Raw genomic sequence first — 15,738 nt, forward strand, 5'->3', positions numbered from 1 at the left:
TCCTGACTTTTTATACGCTTTGGGATATATGTGTCAATGCACACATACACACAATTATCTTTCCTTAAACTTTACACATTTCTACATGAGGTCTTCTTAGTATCACACAAAATACGAGGTAACCACCAAAACACGTTTTTTTGTTTATGTTTCACGATTATAATACAGGAATCTCAAGAGATTCTGGAAAATTGTCTAACCCACAACTATTTGTGGCATGCTTCATAATCAGAGATTTTTCACACCAAGGTAGGTAAATACCATCATGGCGGAATAAACCATTACTGGGAGTTCTCAGATAAATGTTTCTTGGATATTCTCAGGGATCCAATACAACCTAAAAATATCTTGGGATATACCCGGAACTTATCCTGTAATCATGGGAATCCCAGATATGATTAGAACCTTAACATATCCGAGTACAGGATAAGATGCAATGTCCACCCGTGTTGTTATGCCAACATGTTTTGGCCATTCAGAAAGCCCATAGAGGTCTCCGGCCAATATCACTACTACTATGATCCCTGCCTGGGTAATCACTCAAGCCTTGCAAATAATAAGACCTAATGCTAAAACCTTTTTTCATAGGAACATGAGAGGATGGACATTGCATCTCACTCTATACCTGAATGTATTAAGATTGTAATCATATCTGGGATACATATGATTAAAGGATAAGTTCTGGGTATATTCCAAGATATTTTTGAGTTGTATTCGATTCCTGTGTGTAGGATCTTCAAGCAGGTGAAAGGATCATGAAAGACGCAGGCTTGAGTTGTAAAGTAGATTAGGTTTATTTCCAAAGAAAGAAGGACCCATCCAAACCACAGCCAGCCCAGGTAACTGCTCACCGATAACTCAAATGTATACATTCCAGAACCTAGGCAACACAGGTGGAACAGAACCATGGGTGTGATGTCATTAGTTGATATGGTACCTTGACATCTGAAACAAGATGCCACACTGTGATTATCCAAGAAACATTTATGTAAGAACTCCCAGCAATGGCTGAGTCTGCCATGGTGGTATTTACCTACCACAGTGTAACAAATCACTGATGATGAAGCCTGCCATGATAAATTGTGGGTGAGATGATTTTTCAAAATCTCTTGAGATTCCAATAGGATCATCTTGAAACACACACAAAAACGTTTCTTGGTGGTTACATGGCCTTATTATTGATAATATGTTGTGACGTGGAGGATATGTCTAGGTGTTTATCCCTCTTTCTTTCCAACTGTGAAATTACATGAGGTCTTATTACCTGTGATGTGATAGACTGAGTTGAACCCCAGTCCAAATCGCCCCACGGTATTGGGATCCTTCAGTTTGACACTGTTCCCTGTACTCTGGATTCCTTCCCAGTCATCATCAGAGAAAGTGGCGTTGTTATATGCCAGCAGAGCAGGACCTGATGATGGCAGAGAGAGAAATTAATCAATGGAGACAACAAAGGACATGATGGACACATTACAGGAATCTCACTATCTGGAATGGTCAATAAATGTATTCCATTCACTTAACCCGGAAAAGGGAGATGCATCCAACTCAAACGAAAGCAGCAAAAATCCTCATTGCATTATTGAAGTCAAACATATCCTTCTCCCTATCAGTTAAGAGTAGTCAAGGGAAAGTACTATGAACTGTCTATGCTCAGAAAGGTCATGAAGCACTACGGATGGACAGGATATTTACACAAAATTGGCTGGGATATTATAGAAAATCACTCTACACTAAAGAGCTAATAATGTATTCAGAGTATATGTCTGGAAAAAGTACCGAAACAATTTTAAAGAGATCCTCGATTTGTAATTAGGCTCCTATGGGGCAATGCCTATTCCATTTCTGTAGGCCCCGCCCCATCATTTGCACTTGACACTTCATCTTGTCTCCATCTAGTGACCTCTTTCCTGTCTTCATTCAATCACAAGTCTTGTGGCACGATTGGGAGTCTCTCCCGGTTCACCTAGAACTGTGAAGTGGTCTGTTACGAAATTCTTAGTGCAATAAAAAATCTATTACATAAATAAATGTAATAAAAAAGCAAGATAAATTAACTTAAAATAGTTTTGAAGAGGCAACCATTTTCTGCAGACATTTAATCGGTGGGTATTTTGAGTATCATAAGGTTGTTAGTGATGGAAGACCTGGTCTACAGCTCTAGGGAGCACACAAATAGGCTGCCTCATGGTGCCTTCTCATGAAACATTCAAGATCATGACAACATTTTTGATTGTACTCTTCGCTCACTGCATTGCATGCAACTTGTTTGGGAAGAAACATATAGCTCTGCAGATTCATATAACAAATGCACTTTAAATCTGGGAGAGTTACTGTGTGGCTAGAATATTGCATCAGGCCTAGGACTTCAGGTGTGCAAATAATTTATACTAAATTCACATATATTATAAATCTACTCTTCGTGGGTTTCCACTTAGGACTTGAGGAAATATAAGATTTCTAAGGGGTTTATGAAATACGAAAGATTGCAAAAAATTTTTTTCGAGTTTATTCTTAAACCTAAACTGGCGGATTTTTTTAACAGGCAGAACATACGCCTTTGTTTGATTATTTACAAGCTGCACGCACATTTGCAGTTTTGTTCTCCTTCAGTTAGACCAAAATCCGCTGTTGAAAATCCCCCTCCCCGAAACATCCTGAAAATATAGGGGTGTTTGGGAATTTTACACTTCATTTGAGAACGTATTCCAACCTATTTGCTTCTGTTTTAAATTCATGAATGGGTGGGCACATCCACTGAAAGTCTTTACTTTGTCACCTTGGGTACAAATGTTCTTACCCAAACACTTGACTTCCAACAGTGAAAAGCCTATTCTATTGGAGGAATTCTACCAATATATGTGCACGTTACATACATAAAATTTCAAGGATGTGGCATTTACTAACTGTACTGTATACATTCAGGTGACCAACCCAGGTTTTGCGCATAGCCCTGTGACACTAACCAAGACAACTGGGGAAGTTACAGTGCGGGCCAACAGGGATGGAAAACCAACACAAATGTGTACTTAACGAACTCTCATCAGGAAAAGCGTTAACACTTCTAAACAGGTTCTGCTTTAGTTTGCATACCTTGGAACTTATCTAAGTCTTCTGACCACAGAGTTTCCTTCCCATAATCCCTTTCATCATGGACAAAAATGACTTCACTGGCACCAGCATCGTCTGCATTCTGGATCAGCTCCTGGAAACAGGTGTGAAGAAGAAATAATGTTTCAATTCTTGACAAAGTGTTCCTATACCATTCCATAGCACAGATCTCTTGGGCTAAATAAACTCCTATTGATGTACCACGAAAGCTGAGAACTAATGAATAGGAACATATGCTGGGCATTGGAGGTCTATCAGAAACAATGATTTCTAAAAGAAAGAACAACCCAAATCTTCCTGAAAGCAGGAGGCAATTGTTTCCACTGTTTGGCTCATTAAATATGAAAAATAGACCTCCCACCTGCTTTTTTTTTTAATTCTGGCTGTTTGCGGCAGCACTTGTCCCAGAGTGCAAAAGGCAGCCAAGTTTATAGGATTGTATTAATTTGGCCCTACATTACTTCCCTGAGAGAAATGTAGGTACATGAATTGAATTCTTGCTCCACTGGTACACAGAAGCTTTATACGTGCTTCTGACCATGTCCTACTATGGCAGGCAAGGCGAGGGTCTTAGGAAGCAAAGATTGTGGTAACTAAAGCTGCTGCAAATTGCATTAATGTGTAAGCATAAAATGGAGGCTCCCCTTATTTGCATTAATACCTGCGGACAGGATACTCTTCCGACAAAAGATTCTAGGTGGTTCAGAAATACACTATTTCCTCTTTTGAGATGTCCAGTACAGGGTCAGCCACCTCTTATCAGGTCACTACACAGACGGGTGGCAGGCAGGCAGTCTCGGAAGAAGCCCACCAAAGATGGCTCTGACTTTGGTATGATGAATGAGGAAGCAAAAGATTTTCACAATGCAGTATCTCCCAGAAATAACGTGTCCTGGTGCTAAGCTACTCTCCTGATTCATGTGGAGCAGCAAAGACAGGTTCGATAAACCATACGTTTCCTGTAAAACGCAGAGTGATTGGGGATGGAATGCAAATACAGGACAGCAGGAGCGTTCCTCTGTTGGCCACAAATAATTATGAATCATTAGACGATTGGAGGTAGAGCAGTGAAGAGGCATTGAGGGAACACATTTAGAACAAGCATTGTTTAAATCTAATAGTTCTGGTGTTGGCCACCAGCCTTCTGGCAATTCTTGTATTGCTTTGTCATGGTTTGTGCAAAACTTTATTGTCTGGGAATATGCTGGGTCCTCATCAATCTAAAAAACACAAATCAATTGCTACATGCAAAAAAGTTTTATGTTCTAAAAAACCCCCACACACATTACCATAGTGCACCCTGGAACTGAAAAGAGCAACTTTGGGGTTGTATGTGTTCCTTGTGAAAGGAAGGCATGCTCTAACTCTTAGGGAAATCAACCAATGGCTGAAGTGTGTTTGATGCATTGTGTGAAGGACACCAATAACAGACTAATGGATGAAGTCGGTCTGAAGCCCCTTTAAGTAACTAAGGGCCAGATGTACGATGCTTTTTAGGTCTCGCCTAGCTATCGCGTAAGCGATCGATATGCAAGACTTTAGTAAGGGGCTCCCAAAAGTGCTCCCAAAAGCAGATTGCATGGCGAGCACGCGCACAATCACGTGCATCGTGCCGCCATGCAATCCACTTTTGGGGAAGCGCTTCATCCCACTGGCACGCGCACCTACTTCAAAGTGTCCGCTCCCCCGCCTGGAATGCGCTCCCCTGCCCCTTGCCACTTCAAAGCCCGCGTTTAGCGAGATTAAAGTGACACTTCAATCTGGGCGCGAAACTGACGTACAGCAGCGCACGGGGAGCTCGAGCCCACGGGAAGACACACGCTACTTTTGTCTTCCTTGTTTGTTTAGACACACCAAGCTGCATTTATAATTCTTGGATCTTTCCTATCTGCTCTAGTCACTTTACCCACCCGGATGTTTGCGGCCTCCATCATTGCTTTCCTATTATAAATAGTTCCATCTTCCTTTCATCTACTTCATCGTATTCTAGTTGATTTGCTGTGAATACTGCACAGAAGTATTAAGATTTCTTTTTCAGACTTCTCCACTTTTAATCCCCTAATCTGTGTAAGCCTAGCAATCTTGCTGCTTCGTTTCCTCCTTCATTGACAAGCCAAAAAGTTTTCTATTTGCGTTACTGATTTGGCAGCAATTCCATTTACCTTAGCTTTTTCCATCCTCACCGTCATCTGCAGTTTGGCGGTCCCTACACCAACAGGTAGGTGCTCAGTACTCTTGTTTGACAATGCAACATTCTCTAGTGTTACGGAGAAACCAGACAAGAGGCGCCACTGGGGCAGAAGGCAGACAGAGCCCTCCTGCCTGATTAATGGATTTGCATTCCAACGTGTTAGCGAGAAACAGGCCACAGGCGCAAGGAGAGCACAACCCACACCCACACATCCTCCTTAATTGATGTTTCCCGTCTGAGCCGAGTGATTTTACATTTAACTCCAAACATTACGAACCATAACAAGTAGGTACTTTTAAAAGGGTACAAGCTTGGCCAGTATTGTTAGCGGGCTCACATTTAATCCTCAGTCTGATGCGCTTATTTCAGCATCGCACATTGGTGGCCTAACATTACGGCTTATAGCAAATTGAACAATTGCTAAAAACATATATAAAAATAATTACTGACACACAAGTAAAAGGGTTTTGGGAGATGCTTTTGTGATCCTTGAGGCTCCCCTGCTTGTACATCCCCCACCCCTTCTCTGCCCGCTCTCATCTCCACCTCTGATTGCATTTCACCCTCCCTTCTCTCCCCACGTCCCTCTGAATGCACTACCACTCCTAATACAACTTCACTGGGACCCAATTCTGAGTGAACACCATTACAGAGCTGCAGAGTGAAAGAAACATTATTAGTAATGAGACTTGTCCTGCGTGTCTCCAGCGGATGTTCCTTCCCCACACAATCTGAAGCAGTGCGGGGCCAGACGCCATGCCTTGAAGCTGTGTTTCTGTTTTTTCTCAAGGAACCTCTAAAGTTTTGTCCATAAAATATTCCCACGGGGAGAACAAAAAAAATACCATCGTCATAGCAAATCAAGCCGCCTGTTCAGTGGCCCACTCTGGTACAGTTGTGTCTACCACATTTCACAGGCAGCAGGAGCTGTAAAACGTGAGATTTATGTCCCATGAATATTTATACATCCCCGGCACATCGTCACATAGCTTAGGAAGCATATTTTTAAATTTTAGTGTATTCTTACCTGCAGCGAAGTGCCGCTTGCGTACTGCTTATTTCTGTTTTTGGGAAATAATTTGCGGGCGGCAGTGTCGATGCTGCTTTTATTTCGCGACCAACACGTGGCCAAATTAGCAGTTCAAACACCCCTGGTTCAAGAGTAGCCGAGTCCGCACCACTCACTCCGCAGGGAAATTTCCCATTTGGAAAACGCAAGAAGAGCCTCTGTCCCTGTAACAGCAGCTCATCATGGCACACCCTGGGAAGGGCAACACAGAAGCCAACTTATAACCACGGGCATCAACATATCCATGGCACCAGCCTTGCCTAACATCTAGATTGTATTAACCACTGCAACGCCAGTCAAGTGCCTGCTCATATTTTTAAAGTATCCTTCCTCCTCTTGTGCTCATTATGTTTTTCTCCCGGTTATTTTAAGTGCAGCATTTAATGGGGAGCGGATTTCATTCCCTTACTCGGCTGTTCATCATGAGCTAGCATGCAATCAGTGAAGAATGATCAAATTGTTTAAACTATGTCAGTGTGACTGAGCAGCGTGACCAGGCTATGTCATACTCAAGTGGCCCTACATTCTGTTGTCTGTATGTCTTGCTAAAAGCTAGCTCGGTTGTGTGCCTGGTGCTGTCCTTGGGTTTGAATCCGCTCTTTACCTTTCTAACGCTTATAAAACAAGCATTGGCATAGCCAATAGGTCTCGCCTTTGGGACCTTATAAGTGTTTACCCATACAACAGTTATTGTTGCACCCAAGGATATTATGCTGCATAACTAAATACTTATAAGGTCCCAAAAGCGAGACCTATTGGCTATGCCAATGCTTGTTTCAGGTTGCAAATGGGCTGATTAACAGATCTGGGGTATTTGCGACCGGAAAACAACATTTTTCCATGAACCAAACCCTATTTTGCAATTTGGTATCTGATTTCCGAATCGTTAATAGGTTTGGGATTCGGTATTAGGAAGGGGTGTGTTTAGGGCGTCCCTTCCTAATAGCGACTCGCAGTGATATGTGTGAATGATTTGCCACTGTAAAGCGGTTGCAAAACATTCACATTTTACCACCTACTTCAAGTAGATGGTAACTCATTCACAAACAGGAAGGGGTTCCCAAGGGACCACTTCCCCTTTGTGAATGGTTGCGGAAATGTTTTTTAAGAGCAGGCAGTGGTCCCATAGACCACTGCCTATTCCTAAAAAATGAAACTGAAACGTTTCATTTGTCTTTTTGTAACGCATCCCATTTTCCTTTAAGGAAAACGGGCTGCATTTTAAAAAAATGCTTTATTTAAAAGCAATCACAAACATGGTGGTCTGCTGACTTAAGCAGGCCACCATCCCTGTAAGTTTAGCGATTCCCAATGGGTTGCAAATTGGGATCTACCCGATGAATATTAATGAGGTAGGTCTATTTGCGACCCACTGTGAATTGCAAACAGTGCCCAACTCACTGTAGTACATTGCTGTTTGCGATGACCTAATAGCGAATCACAAAAAGTCGCTCTTAGGTAATCGCAAACCCGCAATTTCGTACAATGAAATAGCAGCAGTCAGAAAAGCAAAACACACTATAAGGAATTTACAACTGCACTAGCAAGAGATGGGATCTGATAATGATGGAATGTGCTCTGTGTTCACATCAGAAGCATCCTGCTATCACATCAGGCTCTACACACCAAAGCAACACTAGAGTAAAAAGTACTGAGGAGAACTTGCTTTTGTGCAGATGTGCTCCTCGTGAAAGTGCAAAATGCAATCACTCAAACTGAAGTTAATTCATGGCTGAAGTAAGGTGCCCCACAGCCCCATGCTATATTCTGTAGGGGGTGGAAACAAAATGTGAGTGACACAACAACAGACCAATGGATGAAGAGAGGTGACTGAAGGCCCCTATTTGTAAGTATATTATACATATTTTAGTAAAATCAAAAGGCCTTGGCTAACGCCAGACCTAACAAGCATTTGCAATGCAAATTGGTGTCGCATTTGTGAGAGTTGGAGTTATTGGAGTTTTAAATGACAATGGGCCTCATGTAGGTAGCTAAATACCGGTCGGTAACGGCCGAAATTCGGTAAATATCCCGTTACCGACCGGTATTTAGCTATTTGGGATGTAGGAGGCATAATTCAGGATTCGGTAAATTACCGAATCGGTAAAATACCGAATCGGTAAATACCGAATCCTGAATGTAGGGAGCACTCTAAAGAGTGCAAATTAGTATTAAGAATTCGTTATTTACCACCAAATACAGGTTGGTGATAAATAACGAATACCTTGCAAAACGCAATATTTTGCAGATGTAAGAGTGCCATGTGGCAGACATACATGCCCTTAGGGCATGTATGTGCGCCACATGTGCACACATGCAAGAATCAGGGGTGCAACAGGGTGTCAATGTGACACCCTGCCACCCTTGTATATGCTCCCCCCATTACCGAATCGGTATTTACCGAATCGGTAATGGTGACTGGCTTCCCATTGATTCCTATGGGCCTCCAGGCCCATAGGAATCAATGGGAAGGTATGCCCCATTACCGAATCGGTAAATACCGATTCATATTTACCAAATTTTTCCGATTCGGTAAAATTTACTGAATCATTACCTACATCACATTTACCGATTCATAAATACCGAATCGGTAAAATTCGGTATTTATGAATCGGTAAATGTGATGCTACCTACATATGGCCCAATGTCTTTTTGCTTTGTGTATTGGAGTGGATGTATGTGGAGTGAAATTATGTGGGTTTTTTTTAACAGAGTTTATATTGCACAAACTTGACCGTTGCCAAGACTCGAACCCGGTTCCCCAGATTCGAGGTCGACCGCCCTAGCCATTAGGCCAACTCCTCACAACAAGGTCACCCCAAGGGTTGGATTGGAATTGTTAAGTATGGAATTGTGTGTGGTGTGGAGTGGATTTGTGTGGCGGAATTATGTGGCATGGTGTGCAGTGGAAATATGTGGATAGTAATTATGCGGCACTGAGTATACTGGAATAAAGTGGAGTGGGATTGTGTGTCACAGACTGTAATTATGTGGAATGGCATCTTGTGTTGTGTTGTGGAGTGGTATATTGTGGAGTTTAATTATGTTGTGCGCTGTTGAATTTTAAGGCATGATGTGGAATTCTGTGATGTGGATTAGATGTATGTGGTGGGTTGTGTAATTGTGTTGATAATTTGAAATATGTGGTTTGTTGTCCAATTGTGTGGTATGGAATGGAAATATGTAGAGTTAAATTGTGTGGCATGAAGTGTGTAGTTTTGAGAGAAATTATTCTGATTTGAATTATGTGGCATGGTTTGGGGTGTATTTGTGTGGTTGTGTTACCTAGTTTAACAAGCATTTGCAATGCAATAGGTCTCGCGTTTACGCGAGTTTGAGCTATTGGCATTATAAATGACAATACCTTTTATTTATGTTTTGGTTTTTAAAACATAAATAAAAGGCAATGTCATTTACAATGCCAATAGCTTAAACTCGCGTAAATGCGAGACCTATTGCATTGCAAATGCTTGTTCTATATAGTCAGTGAGGTGACTCTGTAGTTATGGAACCACTACTCCATAACAAAAGCACATTTGGGTTTCATTTGGCCAATTAGAATGGTTTACAACGAGTACTACAAATTGGTCAAGAGAGGTCAAAGGTTACGTGATGGACATTTGTTGTCCCACTGAAAAATTATGGGAATCTTTTTCTCAAGCACACAGTAAAAAGTATTCAATTGATTAACATCAAACTGGCAAGAAAATAGTGATGTCTATCTCTGAAGTAGTTTTTGAAATATTGATGAAAAAGAACATTACACTGTCTTGCCTGGAGTTTAGGTCGAAGGCAAATACGAGTAATACATTTAGAAAAAAGTGAGCACAAATCCTTGTTTCCCTATCCCTTTTTCACCTTCACTTATGAAAAGCGGACCAGGGAGAAGTTGATAATATGGGATTAGGCTCTGCCCCTTTCAAGCCTATCACTGACCAGAATTTGGGGAGTGAGGGGGATTTATGACATGCTCCAAGCTTGCCCAAGGGCCAGGCTGTGAAATTCATTGGACGAGAGCCACCCAATTCCTGGACCATGTCCAGGGACCGGGTAGCAATATTTATGTGGACCCTCACCTTTTGAACCCCCCAATCATGAAGCACATCAACAGGAATCACCTGCCTCATTCTCTTCCTTCCGCAGTTTATTAGAGTGGATGTCTACAGTAAGGCTGACACTAAATGTATCTTCCGACATCATCAGGATACTGGGACATCTGCCATTTAGCCACAAGATGTTTCAAGGTGTCATTGGGTGGCGCCTGTCATTGGGTGGTGCTTATGCTCCGGATCAGAAAGACAGTGCTCCACAAATAGCAAAAAAAGTTTGGGATCTTAACATAAATGATCATCACTGATGTTTTAGGGGCCAAATAGATAGACATACAAAAGGACAGACAGACGAAAGGACAGGCAGACAGACAGATCGATTAGGACTCGCCTTCTTTCAAAGTAAATTTTTAGAGATGTCAAACTCCACATATTTGTCACCAGGGCCCAAAACGTAAATTTTCACAAACCGCACTTTGGGGAAGGACATGTCCCTGGAGTCAATGTCTGGTGGCTAAGGTTCTCACATGTATTAGGCGGGGAAATGTTGGCGATTGATAGCTCTTTGGTTTATAGGCTTAAGAGGAGGGCATATTTTTTTGATCTGAGAGGAAGAGGAGCTGGATCACTTGGGAAGGGAGATTTAAAATTCTTCTGATTGTAGATTTAAAATTCTTCTGATTGTAGAGTCTTGTGTGCTGCAAACTTTCTTATTATGTGACACCCAATAGTAAATTTGCACTCAAACTACATTGTTCTGATTGTTTAAAAACTTTGAAAAAGTGAGCAGCACATTAGTTGTCAACATTTAAACAGAGAGCGGAATAAAGAGAGGGCAAAAATACTTCTGAACAGAGGAACACAAACACAGTGAAAATACACCCAGTAACATAACACTCAGAGGTACTACTAAACCTGAGAACATGTGAAATGGTACTGGAGTTTGCAAACAAACCACAACAATGCACACACAGTACTGCACACATAACTGCAGGCTGTGGTAGCAGCAGAGCACACCACAGTGTACTACTTCACAACACATTCCTCCTCCTCGATCCGCACTCCACGATGATTGATATAGTTCGCTTGGCAACAAAAAGAACATGTGGCGGGCATGTATATTGTAAAATTAACGCGCCAAATCACAGCTAATTAAATGACTGGAGCCCTCACCACAACGAGAAACACTCTTATGCACATTTTATATGACATTGTGCAGCCTTTGGAACACTCTGTGCCACATCACCAAACAGCCACACAGCACCAAACCCTCCTTCACACAGCACACTAAGAGTCACATCAGCAGTCTACCACTCAAAATATATAACTTTCCACAAAAAACACGCCAAAACACGCAAAATAATACCACCAGTATGCTTTCTGATACCACTATACCACATCACAATGCAAAGCATTACCATATCCCTAGCCACTCTACACCTCACTATATGACCACTGCAAAGCACTAAACCATCCAAAACCAAATGATAGAGAATAACCTTCACAAAATACACCCTACACCCAGCACACTGCCACACTACCAAACACCGCCCCACTTCTCTGAATATACCATACTGCAATGATCATAGAACACCATACCACAATGGTCCACACCATGCCATAAGCCAGAAAACAATACACTGAGGATTAAAGTCGCTCCACATAGCCACATCGCTCCAGATCATGTGCCACCATGAAGTATCAGTACAGTAGATTATTCAATGTGATAAATCTCCTCACGCCAAATCAAAATATCTTACTACACTCAGAATTCAACACTATATCAAAAAATACCAAAAGACACTTGCCACTACAAACCACAAACAACATCACAGTACAACACACCATACAAGACCATGCTTTTACACACAAAACATTGCATATGTAGCGCGCTGTGCACCATTGCTAAGTTTTTAAGTGTTCAAAATTAGTGATTAGAGCTGAACAAAGCAACGCATCAAGTTATTTGTGGGTGCAACCCTTTTCTAAGACGTGTACTTTTCCAACGACTTGCTGTTGCCTGCTATGCATACAATGATAGCTAAATAGATAGCTAAATAGATAGCTAGATAGATAGATAGATAGATAGATAGATAGATAGATAGATAGATAGATAGATAGATAGATAGATAGATAGATAGATAGATAGATAGATAGATAGATAGATAGATAGATAGATAGATAGATAGATAGATAGATAATATCTTCTGTTCTTAATTGTTTCAGCGCCTCGTCAGGGGTAATAAGAGCTATATAAACGCAGTTTTAACATAGCCAAGAAGAACATGCTTAGTTTGATTGCAAAGTGCACATTCAAGAACATTATCTCAGTTCTGGGTGGAACATAACCTCTTAAACCAGTTTGTCACTCATTGCAGATTTCTTGCCTTGGAGATCTCTGGAGCAGCAGGCTGCTGTCTGTGTCTCGTCAGTTTCCAGAAACGCGCAGTTTTCTTTCCGTGTTTCTTTTAGTTGCCTTCACGCACACTCGGCTGAAATGGTCAGGCGCCTCGTCTGGCTGCATGCTGTCCGCAGCAGCCGGAATCCTGTCAGTGTTTCTAGTCACCCTGCTTATTCTTGTACCTCGATGGCTGGTTTCCTGGAACGGTTTTCGTAACCCTCTGTTGCATGATGCTTTGTACTCCGTTCAGCGAAATCCTGGAGGTGCCTTCCTGCTCTCTGTGGTTGTGGATATGAGTTTTAACTTCTTCCGTCGCTCAGCTTTGGTTTCCACAATTGCAGAGTTACCTGTATGGAGCGGTTTCTGCTGGCGCTACCAATAGCAGAACACTCGACCTAATATGGATTGTCTGATCAACAGTGCGTGTAAAGAAGCAACAAGCATTTGCAATGCAATAGGTCTCCAATTTATGCGAGACCTATTGCATTGCATAAGGTTGGGAAAACGGGAAGGAGAGGCTGAGAGGAGAAGGCACGGACAACAGGGCGGGTGGAGAGGAGAAGGCACAGACAACGGGAGGGAGGGGAGGGGAGGGGAAAAGACACTCCACATTTACCTGGTTGTCTCCTGCAGCGGGCTACGGTTCCAGCTGCTTCCTGGCCTCGGGCCTTGGACTTCCAGAGGAACTGCACCACCGCAGTTAAAGAAATAGTACATGTGTAGAAACCACGTAAAGGGGCCAGTAACCATGGGAGGATACAAATGACGACATGGCATTACTAAGGCGGGACTAACAAGCCTCATAATCAATCAGAAGACAGCATTTACAAAGGACAAACACAGGAGCAAATAAAAAACAAGGGCGGAGCTTCTCTCCGTACTGAACTACCACAGCTCTTCGCAGAGCAGCGCTTGCGCGCTGGCTCACACTCGACCTAAAAATGATGAAACATAAGTACAAAAAAGGCATACTTTCATTGTGCACAAATTTACAAAACCTTATAATATGCAAAGACTTGTCAAAATGAAAACATGCAGAGTCAACCCTTAGTGATGTTTGTGTTCATGAAATGACGGGGTACAGAATGGATCCTTACAAAATGGTAGCCCTTAAGTACTTGTGGTCCCTGTTCTACTGTGACTTCAAAAGCCAAACTCAGGGGGGCTTCCAATAGCTTACAAAGGGTTATGGGGAGAGGGCCCTACCCAGAGAGGATTCTTTAACTGCAGCCCCAAACCAGTGCTGGCTGAAGTTGAGGAAGGCAGAACAGGTGTGGGTGCTGGAGTGCTGAAGTGAGATGAAAGGTGTGGGCTGGGTGCTTAATTTGTTAGTTAAACAAGTGGTTTTGAATGTTGTATGCACATCCAAGAACAGCTCCTAAAAGTACATGGTCTCACTTGTTAAGAGCGTGTCACTTGTTAAGAGCGTGTCACTTGTTAAGAGCGTGTTAATGGCCGAAGGGTCCTGTAGTGTCAAAATATTTTAACCTGAGTTGCCAGAGACTGGGTCTTGGGGGGCATGCCTTCAATGACAACCTCAGCTGCTAATGTAAATCGAAAGATTTACTTTTGGAAGTAGAATGAATTTGTTTTTCCCTAGGACGCATGTGGGTTGACATGCCTGCATGTTCAAAATCGAAATTGTGTAATTTTCTTAATTATATTTATAACTAATATTTCAGGCTATACTAGGAGTGATTGGTATGATACTTGTGAAGTGGCTGTTGTGTTTCCTAAGATATAACATGTAGAGGATTCGAAGAGTTTGGAAGGGAAGTTGTCATATACAGAGAGATGTGGTCCAGTGCAGGAGAGATTGTAGGAGATGTGTTTGGAGCTAAGATACCCAGTTTGGAGTGGTCTTGAATGATGTCAACATTAGAAGGTTGTCAACTATAGTAGATAAATTGTCAGTCAATATGGCTCAGTCATTGTTAAAACTAGACGGAGAGATGGTCTCGATAAGAGTTATGGTGATGCAAAACCGTCTTGCTTTAGACGTGTTATTAGCAAAAGAGGCCGCAGTCTGTAAAATGCTGAGGGTTCAACAGTGCTGTACTTATATCCCAGAACATAGTAAGGATCTGAGGAAGTATATAAGTAACATCATGAGATACACCATGAGATACATGAATTGGCAACTTAGAGAATTTGGGATAAAGTTGGAAAAGGTTTTGGAAAAGTTGGGAGTTTGTTTGCGAATCTTTGGAAAGGAATCATATGCTATATCTTGAAAACAATAGTAATCATTGTGCTATGTGTCATCTTGTTGATGGGATGAGTGAAGGCTTACAAGTGGCATCAGTCTAAACGAGCTAAAGATTCCCTTAGGAAAAGAGAAAGGAGAATAGAAAGACTGCAGGACAGTCACTATGACAATCTTAAGCAGTTAGAGCGGTTCCGACAGGTGAGACTGGCTACAACGTCTGTTTAGGTCCGTTCTCTCTATAGGGAGTTGTACTGTGGGTTTGATGGCACTTGTCATCAGAGGGGGGGCTGGTGTAGCGCAAATGTTGCTCTTTTATTTGTAGGGGTGCATCATTATCATCCTCATATAATCCTTTGTCGTATTAACCTGGAACAGTAGAACGTGTACTGTAATAACGTGAAATGTGACGTATTAGGGATATTTTCAATGTGACTTGAAGAATATAGCTTTTCCCTTTTTCACCCAACTTGCTTGAATTTACAACTCTGAGGTGGACTGGCTTACCCAACTGACATACATTCCTCATGAACTGACACCTTTCCATAATGTTGTTCAGCTCTTCATTATAGGCTGGGGGGAGGGGAATTTGATGACAAGCTTGATTGGAAGTTGAAGACAAACTGCTATTTTGTTTTTTTATTGAATGATAATGGCCCACATTGCCTCAGAGATATGTACTCAATCAACTATACTTCTCAACTGGAATTT

At 41.9% G+C, this 15,738-nt stretch overlaps 1 protein-coding gene across 1 annotated transcript in view; it reads right to left on the minus strand.

Moving 5' to 3' along the window:
- LOC146809714 (sacsin-like) overlaps positions 1-15,738 on the minus strand; it is a 406,589-nt gene that overhangs the window by 183,492 nt on the left and 207,359 nt on the right. The window contains 2 exon segments of the mRNA XM_085616554.1: positions 1,265-1,411; positions 3,094-3,205. Coding sequence (XP_085472680.1) covers positions 1,265-1,411; positions 3,094-3,205 — 259 coding nt within the window.

Source organism: Triturus cristatus, chromosome 7 (assembly GCF_964204655.1).
Source record: "Triturus cristatus chromosome 7, aTriCri1.1, whole genome shotgun sequence".
In the NCBI taxonomy this organism is placed as follows: Eukaryota; Metazoa; Chordata; class Amphibia; order Caudata; family Salamandridae; genus Triturus; species Triturus cristatus.